A 12,656-nucleotide genomic window follows, 5' to 3' on the forward strand; every position below is an offset into this window, starting at 1 on the left:
TTTCTCTTGCTTGAAGGAGCACTCTACTAGAGCTGACAAGGAACAACAGTCACTATCAAAGCCACTATCAAAAACACATTTCAAATTACTTAAGAGTTTAGCAGAAAGTGATTTGCTTTAGCACTTCGTATCATATCTAATAAACATCTGAAACTGAATCTAGCATAAGCCTTCCAAAGAAAAAAATAAAGTGTAATGGACACACAACTGCTGCACTATTAATTGTTTCAGAAGGAACTTCTGGGATCTCACCTATACCTCAAGAAACCAGAGATCACCATGGGTTTCAAATTAATTCTTAGGTCCCTTAAATGGTGCAGCTGAACTTCAAAGCATCTTGCAAGTCAGTTTGATTTGTTTACTACTGCTCCATTTCGGCTGAACAAAACAGCAGCTGAGAAAGAGCCAGCGATGGTTATCCCAGCTGCACGCCACACTGTAAATCCCTGTGACTGAGTCTTATTTGGCAATTCCAAATACTTACGGTAAACTCTAGAGTCCATAGGATCTAGAATCCTATTTTTAGAATCTGTTAAAATAACAAATCAGAGAGCTGGGGGCTCCTGCTAGCTGCAGAGGCAACTCCACGTGGACAAAATAACATCAGAAAGTGGAAAGTAAATACACAGTATGTGCAATCAAAGCAGTAAAGGAGGAGCTGCTTTGATCCTCAAAATCTCGTTTTGCAGCAGCCCAAGAATAAAAATGAATTGAACGTAACTCGCTTCAGCAAAGACGTATCCACAAACTTTCTAAAAATAGTTATTTTCTAACAGTTGTGTCAAATCATAGTTTTAATGAACCTTCAATTTGAGGAACACAGAAATGAAGGTTTAGCGCTCGGCAGAGGAAGCCCAGCACTCAGCAGCCTACAGGAGCCGCTTGAGGCCACCAGGGGCTGCTCTAGGCCCGCGGCAGGAAGGCTTCCAGCCGGCCCGGCAGAAGGGCTGTGCCCACACCCGGGCACCCGGCGCTGTGCCCGGCAGCGCTGCTGGCAGCAGGCGGCGCCGTCGGTGGCTGAGAGCTCCTGGAGAAAGGCAGGCCCGAGCCAACACTCCCGGTGTGCGGCACGCAGCCACCTGGCACCCCGCACCACCAAACCCCGCTGGCTGCTCTGGCTATTACAAAGTCCTCAACACCAGCCCAGTCTGAGGTGTTTTAACAGACGCTTTATCAGCTTTCACCTTATCCCGTACCTGCCTGACGCAGGGCATTGCATTTCCAAAGTAACGAACGGCAACTTCCAGTCGTGGTTCTTTCCAACCACAATGTTCTCTAAAACTACATTTTCTGGCTTTGTTCTGAAAATAACCCCCACGCTACAAAACAGGAAAGCACAGAAAGCTATCCGTGTTTGGGTTTGCTGACTAAATACTATTATTTAAAGTCACATACAGAAACACTACTTTTACTCAGTAATTTTGACCCACTTGTAACTTTAAGATATACTTTTTCCCCAAGAAAGGACAAGTGGGTTTGGTTGATATAGCATGCTATTTTTTTCTGCCAACAAGGAGGACCTGCAACCTTATCTGAGAAACTGCCCAACTCCAGTTATCCTAAGAACAGCAAATGACAGTCGTGCCTTTGTTATGTGTCACATTACATTTGTGTTAAAAGGGGTATATAGAAAAAAAAAGTTATGTAGACTACATGGAAACATGTAGAAGAGAACACGTTAGCAAACCTTTTATTTTAAAAACTCAGACAATATAAAAAGTTATTTTTAAAATATTTTAATGAAGCATTAAGCTTTGACTTTGAATGCTAACAATACTAAACATGCTTTGGTTAGCTTGCTTAAATATAAATACGAAAATGAAATAAAAGCAATTTACACCTGTCAGTTTTTGTAAATTGTCAGGAAATTCTTAAAAGAGTAACCAAAAAGATCTTACAATGATACCTGGTATTACTGAAACTCTCATATTTATATCTTAACTTCTACAGCTAGTGTGTTAAAATAAATGCATTTTCCCTACCAAAATGCTTTGTGGTGGGAGGAGAAAGTGTTTTTACTAGCACATTTATAGCATGTGGGAACACAAAGGAAACTAAAGAGAAATAAGGCAAATAAAAGATTTAGTCTGATGAAGCAACAAACATTCCTTGAGCTATTTAACTCCTTTGTTCACCAAAGGACATCTGTGAGCAGCTGCCATGGAAGGAATTGCATTTGGTTTTCAGGGGCAAATTACTAGACTTTTAAAAGTAACTTCACAGTTTCTATTACAAGAAATGCATAGGTTTCTTTGAGCACGAGCCCCATCAATAAGAAACCCAAACAACTGTCATTTGCTTCAGCAGCTCCTCTAAAAAGCCTGACAGGGTCTTAGTCACAGATTCTTCAGGTTTAATACACTACAGTGAAATGCTTACCTACTTAGTCACACTGCTCCAACTGTGAGATCGCAAAATTAATTTTTGCACTAACTGCCTCGATACCAGGCAAGATTTCCTGCTTTTAACAGAGTGAAAATGATACTGCAGTAGCTGATGCAGTTTTCTGAAGAAAATACAAGCAGGGACAATTTTTGCTTAATATCCCTGAAAGCAACCTGACTTTATATTAAAGCCTTGCTGCAGTGAACAGTGAAGCTGGAGGTCAGCGTACACAACTTTACATTCACTTCCACTGGTTCCTAGTATCTCTTACCTCCTTCAGTAAACAGCCTCATATTACAATGTGCATCCTAAATCCTCATTCAGTAACTGGAGAGGGAGAAGCAACAGTTTACTCTCAGTCTAAAACACCCATACACAGATCAGAAAAAAAACCACAAACAGAACACAACTTTCCTCGGTCCTACCAGACATAAACTAAAAGAGCAGATTTCTGATCCTTGATTAACTAAGCTTAAAACATAGTATTTTGAAAGTGACTGACTTTTTGCAGGGCAAATTTGTTTCTCTGATATATCTTGCATTAGTGTCCAAGTACAGCAAACTCAACAGAAGAACGTCCATAAAGACCAACTATTCAAAAATTAAACACTCACAGTGAACAAGGGTCTTCTTCTGTAAGGTCTGATAAATAGACATTTGCAAAGTGGATGAACAACATCCCTATGGCTTGCTTGGAAGTATCTAAAAACCTGTAGAGAGTAAAAAACAGCTTTTATGACGCTCAAAACTGTTCACAACACAGTAGGAACACTGCGAATTTATATTAAAATTCATCCCAATTATTCATTTTTCTTCAAATGAGAACACCAGAAGGATAACATGCCATGGTATTTAACTTACTTAACCATGTTCCACTTTAAATTCAACCCTTTGCTATTTTTTTTTCTGGAATCATGCTAACAATAAATCAAATCATACCAACTCGAGGCCTTGGCACTGAAAATTTAGAGACGAGAGAGATCCTCCTGGTATCATATGCATTATCCATGAGCTAATCTTCACTAAACCTATCTAAGTCTTTAATAACCTTCTGTAAGCAATGACTATCTCAGACTCACAAGATATTTCAGTCCTTTTATGTTTATGTATTTTTAGTAAGTTTATGGCAGGGACGGAGGTAAAATTGTCATCACATGCTTGTTGATGAAGCATTTAATAGCTGGTTAATGTTTCCTTTATCTATAGCATTTTGCTAAAACTCCATCATTGGTATTTTTCACCTAACAGCATGAAGTAGCCTCCCTGAATTTTAGATAAAGCATAACAGCTTCAAGACCTCACTGCAAAGGAGTTATCACCCTGAAACCACCATCTCCAAAGCAAAAAACAGATGGGAAGAAAACAGTTTCCTACTTTCTGTGAAAATATTTAAAAAAATACCACTTAGGTACAGATTCAACATTGATTCCAGCCCCTTCCAACTCTTTTATTATTATATACTTATTAACTTCCCATGATGCCTTATTAAATATGTTAAATATAGGAATTGTGTCAAAAGTATTATGTAGGCAAGAGTGTGTTCTTTATACAGACCGGCACTCATTTTGCCTGTTGTTTCCATGTCTAAAAAAAGCACCAAAATAGATCCAAACAATATTATATGCACAAATTCATCTGCGCTCCCTGACAATTTGGTATTAAACTTTATTCTCTCTCATTCATTGCCCAACACTGAGAGCACAATGTTGGAGATGAGGCAGGAAGCCAGAACGTTACTTATCTAATCACTACAACACACTATAAATAACAATACTCAAATCTCAGAACTAGATTCTTGGCTTAAAAATTAAAAGCTACTGCAGCGCTAGCCAGAATTTCAGGCTGAGGTAGACTGTAGTACACAAAGATTTTGTATTTATTTTTCCCCATAAAATAAAGGTCAAGATTAACTATGAAAAGCAGCACTGTATGATGAATTTAATCATCATGAATCAAAGATGAATATAAGCCACTGAAGAAAAAACAAAGCAGTACAGTCTACAACACCTGGAACAAACAACAGCTTAAATTTTACACCAGTCTCTACTTAAACCTAAGACAGGTTATGTTGGCATCACTACAATACAACAACATTTAAAAGATAATAAAAACAAATATACTTTTTATACCACATATTCTTTAATGGCTTATGAAATTATATCTTTTACCGTACCATTTTCTCTATTACAAAAAATAGGAGAGCTACAGAACAAGAACATCTGTTTAAGCTTAGCATCTTGGGGCAGTTTTAGTTTCCGTCCTCAGGAAGAAGTGCAACTTTAAGCTTTACGTCTAAACGCACATCTTCATGAAGGCTCCCGGCAATGTCTAGTAGGAATGAACTAGCGGGGAAATATTCGTAAGAACACAACATTTTGTTAAATCATGTATTTTTGTAACTGTTTTGTTCATCATTTATTCATCACTTTCTTGTCATCGATTTTTTTAAATCATCATCATCACATGCAGACAATCATTCTATCAGCTTCTAAAACACGCAAGAAGCTAAAATGAAGGAGTGAACCATGCAGAAACATACCATATTCTCCAAGGACGTCTTTCATGCTTTGGTTCTCTGAAGCGTTTTACTACAAAAGAAAGAAACAATTGGAGATGATCAGCAACTCGCACAGCAACAGAAATATAGAGAAATAAAAGCAAATCCTCTTGCAGAAGTGTTACTCCTCAATAAATTAGGCCTTATACACCTGTATTTCACTTTATGAAGCTCTAAAGATAGATTTTAAAAGCAACTGTCTCCCTTCTATTACCTACAAATAGTATGTTACCTGACCACCATTTCAATGGCCTTGGCTTTTATGATCACCCAACCAGAAAATTTAATTTCCGATAGTAAAGCAGGTTCAGGGTATTATTAGAAAAAGCAGTTTCTTTCACTTACTGGAGATCAACAGTCAAATAGGAAAGTATTACTTGCCATGTAGGGGCAATCTATAATATCAGAAATAAATCAAAAGAATTGGTAACAGGACAAACATTCTCTGACAAAGTCTATTTATTTTATGGATGACAAATTGGGCTTTTGTGTGCAAACTGAATTCCAAAAGGGAAATTGGACAGATTACTTAATCAGATACTCCCTTCACAGGAAGGTTGATAGTTGTTAGCCTACAAAAAAGACAACCTCAAGGAAAAAGCAGTATTAAAATAGAAGCCAACTACACACAAGGAGAACCCAACCCACATGGATACATTTGACCATCTCCATCTTCTTACCACTGACAACATGAGCGGTTACGTGCCAGGAAGCTCTCTGTGCCCCCACAAAGGAGCAGAAGTCTGGGGGGCTTGGAGGGACCGGGGGCACCACTGGAACAGGGCATCGCAGGACGCCTTATGGGATGTGGGGAAGAGCCCTGGGCCATTTACGGGACTTATTAAGGGTTCTTTAGGGGAGGAGCCAAAGGTGGGGAAAGGGAGTGGTCAAGGTGATTTGTAGAGGAAAAATAGAGGGGTAAGGGATAAAAGCAACCAGCCATACATACAGGGTGGCTGGTCCGTAGCGTTGTACCACCTCATCTACACAGCTTGTCCCGTCTTCAGACACTGGCAGACCAACAGTAACGGGGTAATGGAAAACCCTTCCAGGAAGGATGGCTTTTACTGCCCAGAGTCTTTCCATACCACCTCAAGTTCAATGTCACCGATCAGCGCCTTTAACACCAATCTTGAACAATAACCATTTATGCTATTATTTTAGAAGCCGTCTCTTAAAAAAAAAAAAAAAAATTTAAGCCTTGGTTCCCCTCCTCCCCTTCAACTTGCAGAGATTCTGCCTTGAAGGCACAAACCACAGCAGGTCAGGCAAAATATCAGTAGGTTTTTTAACAGGTTTCTCCAGGTGTTAGAGATGCATATAAGTTTCAAATAGGATGCTGTATATATTCTAGTTTCTGCACTGTTACTGCCTCTGACAGCAGAGATAAACTGTGTTTTACCCCCATATAATACGTCCATCAGAAATTAAAAGTGACAAGAGGAAAAGACTGCACGCTACCCCAACAATAAAGTTGTAACAGCAATGTTCGCCAGCAGTTTTCCCTGTGAACAGCATGCCATAAATATAAAACCTCCGTTAAGAAACGAGCACTGCCCAGCTGAGTTCACCAGTGTACTGTTTATGACAAAACCTCCTGGGCCACAACATGGATTATTTTAATTAGTGTCACTTTTGCAAGTGACAAAGAAGCTCCAAAGCAAGACCAAATAAATGGAAGAACTACAAGTTGCAACTTACTGCAGGTTTTGTGCAAGGCACTTTCCTGCAGTCACAGTAGGAATTAAACCGATGAGATGTACAAACTTCGGGGGAAGAACTCCAAGTTCAGGTTTTTGTCTATTAGCACTATGAAGAAGTTGTATGAGCTCATGAATTCCTTTCTTTAGATATATATTCACAAAAAGAGATTACTTAAAACCAATTCCACCAACACCTTTCCCTCAGTATTGATAAAATACGAAATGACTTTGGAACCTCTGGATTTCTCCGTCCAATTCTGAAAATATTTCATTTGAGTTAATACTGAACAGGAGAGTTAACTCTGAAAGGCTCCACCGACAACTTCAGGGATGCTTTATACAGCTGATCATACCACAAACTTCCACCCCACTCCATTACAAAAATTAAATGAGACGCTGTGTTTAAGTGCTTTACAAGCTGCTACCTGATGAACGTGGGCCTATATATTTGCAAGCCCAGCCGATCTACACAAAACACGCTGTGTTCTCAGCGTGGTTTCTCGCAGCTCCATGCCAGCAAACATCCGGCACCTGGGACATACGAGGGCCCTGGAGGTATTTTTGCACGGCTGGGGGTTCGCTGCCACCCAGAGCACGCTATCGCTCCGGAGAGGCTCAAGGCTCAGGGGAGAGCAACCCGCCTTCCCTGCAGCGAGAGGCATGGCACGTCTTCTGCAGGGAGCTGGGAAAGCAGCTCTTGCCCACCCCGAACCTGTGGCTGCGGCACAGGATATATGCTTCAGTTTGCAGCGTGAGGCTCACGCTACCAAGAATTCACTGTATTTAACATCAATTACCTAATAATGTTCACAACGCCATGCTGAATTATGAAGGAAGAGAGAAGTGCTGCTAACTTATACTTTCAATGCCATAATTTTTCAGGGAAGGCAACAAAAGCACTTCTGCCAACAAGCACGGGGGCAGCCAGATAGGCAACCGACAACGGAGGCACACAAGGCAGAGCACGAGCTGTGCGAAATTCAAGTTCAGTGAATTGTCTTCATGTTTTATGAAGTTTCTAGGGATAACGGAAGGGTTTCTAACAGTTATTTCAACACAGTACATTTTACATTTAGTATTCCAGAAATCCGGAGACGCACAGGGAAGAGTAAAGGCCACATGTATGAACACAGACCAGAGGTGAAGTAAACCTCTCCGTGCTGTCCACAGGGAAAGCAACACTTAGGCCTGCACGTGGAAGTCAGCCTTCCCTTCTCTCCCTTCTTCACCCTAAAAAAAGAAAATCCCCCAAGAAAGACCTTCCTGATGCAAAACAACATCACTATGGAGGTAAGCACTCCAAGTTTCCAGATGGTTTTTCTCATATCAGCACCAAAACCGACCCGACTCAAGTGTTCAAAACGGGCCTTCATACCGCGTTTTACTGAATTTCTTAGACACGCATTCTGGCAGCTCACAATAAGACTCTTTCTGATCCAAATAAAGATCTAAGAAGATTTCTGTAGCTCACCAATTTAAAATTCAAATGAATGAAAGCAAGCTAAAGAATATTTGATGTGTTTGACGTTCTCTGAAGCTGCACTGCGATAACCCTGCTCCTCCCACGACAGAGCTGGGAATTCCACCTGTATTCGAGTGCTTCTCAAAACTTCTTCGAGACGAGGTCAAAACCAAAGCACATCACAAAACGTTTCATAAACCTCCTCCTCGTCACTGTCACCAGACCTCAGCAAAACAACAGCTGAGCCACCCAAAGGGAAGAAAATGGAAAGGGGGAAATTTAGCGAGGATAAGATCACATTTGCACGTCACACATGCAAATCTGCTAGTACGTGTGGGCAGCTACAGCACAGACAGAACGAGCCCTTATGACAGATGCAGCAGGACACCGACACGAGCTGCGACCAGGGAAATTCCAACACAACAGAAGTAGAAAATTTCCATCGAGAACAACTGAACTCTGCAACAAGGTGCCCAGAGGGGTGAAACCCAGGGTTCCCTTCCAGCAGAAGTCAGCCTGGAGGGGGTCTAAAAATCACCGTCCTGTGATATGATGCTTAAGAGCTCCAGGATCTGAGCCACGTACCCAAGGACCAAAGTTCAGCAAGCTAAAAGCCATACACACACGTTTACTGGAATGCACAGAACGTATGAATGAGGAACCTGCTGCAGCTGGATCATGTAAGAAGTCAACCACATATGCAGGCCAGATTTCAATGATTTCAAATTCTGTTTAGGAAGGCTGTCAGAAACCCTGTCCCACTTGTTACCATCAACACTTTGCCAAAGCAGTGGAAACCACGTCTGTTACAAACAAGAAGATGCACACTAATAATTCCTGAAAATCCTGTAAGGATAAATGATTTGCACCATCATGGAATGACAACTATTGCTGAATTTTACATTGCCTGTGCTCTTTATCATATGTTTGAACTTACCTCCCTTTCACACAGCTTTTAAGAGGCTTGTAGTTGGAGTTTCACCTGATCATTATTTCTTTGGTAGCAGCAAAGAAGGAATAAGAAATTACAGATTTTGCCAGACTAATTTTTTTTAAACTAACCTTGCAAGAAACTACATGTCTAACAAGAATAAGCTAAGCATGCCTTACAAAAGGATAATGAGTCTGTAAGCCACAAACCAGCTTTTGCAACGCTTTTGAGCTCAGCATCTCCCTCCATTCAGTTTAGAAAAAGGAACACAGGTATTTACTTACTTGTTTTAAACAGACGTAATAAATGTGTGACTTTGTTAACACAAAAGACTGAAAGAACAAGTGCTTTTGTCACGCTGCTGAACATTTTTCTGGACAAAAAAGAAACGGCTCCATGTGCTTGGTAATTCACTCTTTGCCCCACTGTAATTCTTCCTTTTCTCCCTGTGCCTCGTTAGCTACAGGTCTGGTGTTCAAACACTGGCCACCCTGCAAGCCTGCTGCTCATGTTTTTGCTCTTTGCCTGGAGCAGTCACTCCTGGACACAGCAGCACCAGCTGCAGCAACTGATTCGGAACCACATCCAGCACTACAGCTGCATCAGAGAAAGACACCAGGAGCTGCTGTTCAATTTCGCCCATGTTAAGGGCTCACATACCATGAAATACATGAGCTCACCTGCTAAAAGGACTTCTCAGACGTCTGGAAGGCAGAAAGCAGTGTTAGCCACGCCAGCACCCACACCCCTTTTCTGAATTGCACCGAGTCCTTGGCCTCGGTGGCTCTGTAGAGATCCGTGGGCAATTAACACTTGTCTGTTAAAGATGGTGACCCAGGGAAAAATGTTACAGAGGACACAGTAAAGTTTAGCGCCCCAGACAGTCACTGGGGGGCATCGGGGGACTAAAGACTCAGTGTCCAGGCAGGTGCCCGCACACCTTCTCCCAGTCCAATGGCAGCAGTTAGAGCAAGGTTGTGGCTACAGCTTTTAGGCAGCAAAGACTTTGCCCCGGATAAATGGGTCTGACTGTTAGAGCAGAGAACAAGGGACTTCATTTTATGGCGGAGTTACATGCGCTAGAGCTGAGCATCAGCCAAGCCCAGCTATCTCATGACCAGGGCTCTTTGTCTTGTCATGGATGAAAGAAGAAGAAGGAAAATGATTTGTCAACACTGGGCTTCACGTAACGTACCAAGCAGGCAGCAGTGCTTCCTGGACAAACACAGGAGAACCAGAGCTACTGTCTGTTACAGGTACAGTGCTGTCCTTTGATCCCTGCAAAAATGTTTACTTCCCACCTGCTTCCGCACCCAGCGAGCAGCGTCTCTGCGAGTCTTGTCCCTGCATGGGCTTTGTGCCAGCACGACGCGAAGCTGCTCTTCGCAATGGAGTGGAAAAGGAAAGGACAAACCACTATCAGGAAAATAAATAGTACACAAATAAATAAGTGCCAACGGTGCAGCAGCACTAAACATTAAGTCTTGCAAGCTTTAAGAACGCTGAGGTAAGCAGCACCAATGGCTTGGGCAATATTTACCCAAACGTTAAATTGTGAGCCAGTGTTTGGTCTTAGAAAATCGGCAGTCGTTATCTCTGTGTGTAACACACGACTTCGGTCCAGGTGTCCCTGTCTGAAAGGCTCCTGTAAATCAGCTCCCCAGCACTTCCACACAGAGACACATGCTGTTCTGCTTCCTCAGCAGATAGGAGATAGCTGAAGGGAAGCTAATCTAAGCCTCTGGCACTTGGAGTGGCTGTAAGATTGCCTTCAGAAGTTTAATTTTCATACACAGCTCTCTTGAAAACACTTCTGTGCTCTGCACGAGGTGCTAGGAAAACACTACAAGGAACAAGGGGTAGGGTGCTACAGAAAGCCCTGTCCCACCGTGCGATACGCACACCTCAGGAGAACTGAAAAGTACAGTCTGCCATCGCCAAGGGGACATTTTCCCCCATTACAAATAAGAACCATTTGGGAAACATGAATTATTTAATGCAAAACAAATAGAACCAATCCATATTAATGTGCACTAAGCAGCGATTTACGATTCACGGCACCATTTTCACCTACAACACTCACGGATCACTCAGTAATAGATGAAGCTTTCCCGACATTATTCGTATGACAACAGATATCAATGAACTTTCAGTTATTCACAGCACTTATTTTAAATCAGCTCCTGGGAACCGACAGAGCCGCCAAAGCACAGCAACAAACTCACCCCATCATTCATTAAAATATTAAGCTCTTATGCCAGCAGCTGGAACAGTCTTAAAAGTAGAAACCAAGCCCAAAACATAAATTCAGACATTTCCAAAAAGCACGTAGAACGGTTTCTCTTTGTAGAAAACGAAAAACACTGCAAAAATACTTAATCAAGGAGGCCAAAGGTGGATTTATACTTTATATTTAAAGTCCATTTAAATTCTAAGCAGCTTTGCTAACCAAATTTATTCTACTAGGCTGATGAAATAATCGAAGCATTGAATTGCAAAAGCAAGGCGCATTTCATATAGCACCAACCACTTAAAAATAATAATAAAAAACTCCAAAAAGATACACAGCCCACTTTCACGTGTTCTTTTCACGCAAACAAGTATCATGAAGGGAGCGTCAGTGGCCAATCATGTAGATTCCTTTGATATAATGTATCTACCAATTAGGTCTTTATTGAATCAAGATGAAAACATGCAATAGTTTCCACTTGCATGAGCATTATTCTTAATGACACAGCTTCATACCTCTTAACATTTGTGCAAATTTAATAAAAGCTTCACAGCACTAAAAGCTAATGCCAGCACTATGAAACCTATTGCTATAAGAAAACTCAAGTTTTTAACATCAAATTGAGGTTTCGTTTGTTTTCTTATTTGAAGGCTCTCTAGACTATTTCATCTTCTAGCATTACAATCACCTTCCAAAGAGAGCACTTAAATTCCATGCACATAAACTAAAATATGCTGGTAGTCTCACCGTCAGCCTCAAGATAAGAAACATTTCCTGAAATGATAATTTATGACAGTTGATAGCTGGTATTTTCCAGTATGAATAACTAAGGGTGATTACTCTAAAACAAATTAAAATTTCAGAGCACACCGTCTTCAAAAATGATTAGAGACAGAAGACACGTGTTGTAAACTGTGAATAGTTGTTTGTAATTTTAGAGTCGTTTTTGTTCCATGGAAAAATATCTATTTCTGACAAAGGGAGAAAACAACCAGACTAGAACAACAAAAAGCGAGCAAAGGCTGTTTCTGCACAGATGCAAGGTGAGTCGCTGGCCCGTCTGCCTTGTGTCTGCCAAAGGTTGATGGAATCAACCCTACAGAACAGCTTTTGGTCACATTTTGAGCATTCGAGCCCAGGACAGCAGTTTCTTAAGTTTTACCAGGAACCAGAGGACAGTTGGTTCTACAGAACCCACCGCTGCCTTTGAAACCCTTCACAACTCAGGAACTCCTCTCCGACGTTCACCTCTCTTTAGAGATCTGTTTAGCGCATCGCCATCCTCAACGTTCATCACGTATGGCAAAACAAGAACAGAAACACAAAGCACGAGGCTGTGTAATGTGTAACTCGGGACTGGTGGTGGAAGAACAGGCCATGGGTATCCT

The 12,656-nt window shown here is 41.3% G+C and overlaps 1 protein-coding gene across 1 annotated transcript in view; it reads right to left on the reverse strand.

Moving 5' to 3' along the window:
* The window catches only part of LOC310880499 (musculoskeletal embryonic nuclear protein 1), a 40,017-nt gene that overhangs the window by 20,779 nt on the left and 6,582 nt on the right, over positions 1–12,656 (reverse strand). Inside the window, exons 2-3 of the mRNA XM_083796373.1 lie at positions 4,925–4,973; positions 3,000–3,095 (exon numbers count right to left, since the gene is read on the reverse strand). Of these exons, the coding sequence (XP_083652499.1) occupies positions 3,000–3,095; positions 4,925–4,973 (145 nt within the window). The remainder of the gene's footprint in view (positions 1–2,999; positions 3,096–4,924; positions 4,974–12,656) is intronic.

The sequence above is a fragment of the Anser anser genome (genome assembly GCF_964211835.1).
Source record: "Anser anser genome assembly, chromosome: 12".
In the NCBI taxonomy this organism is placed as follows: Eukaryota; Metazoa; Chordata; class Aves; order Anseriformes; family Anatidae; genus Anser; species Anser anser.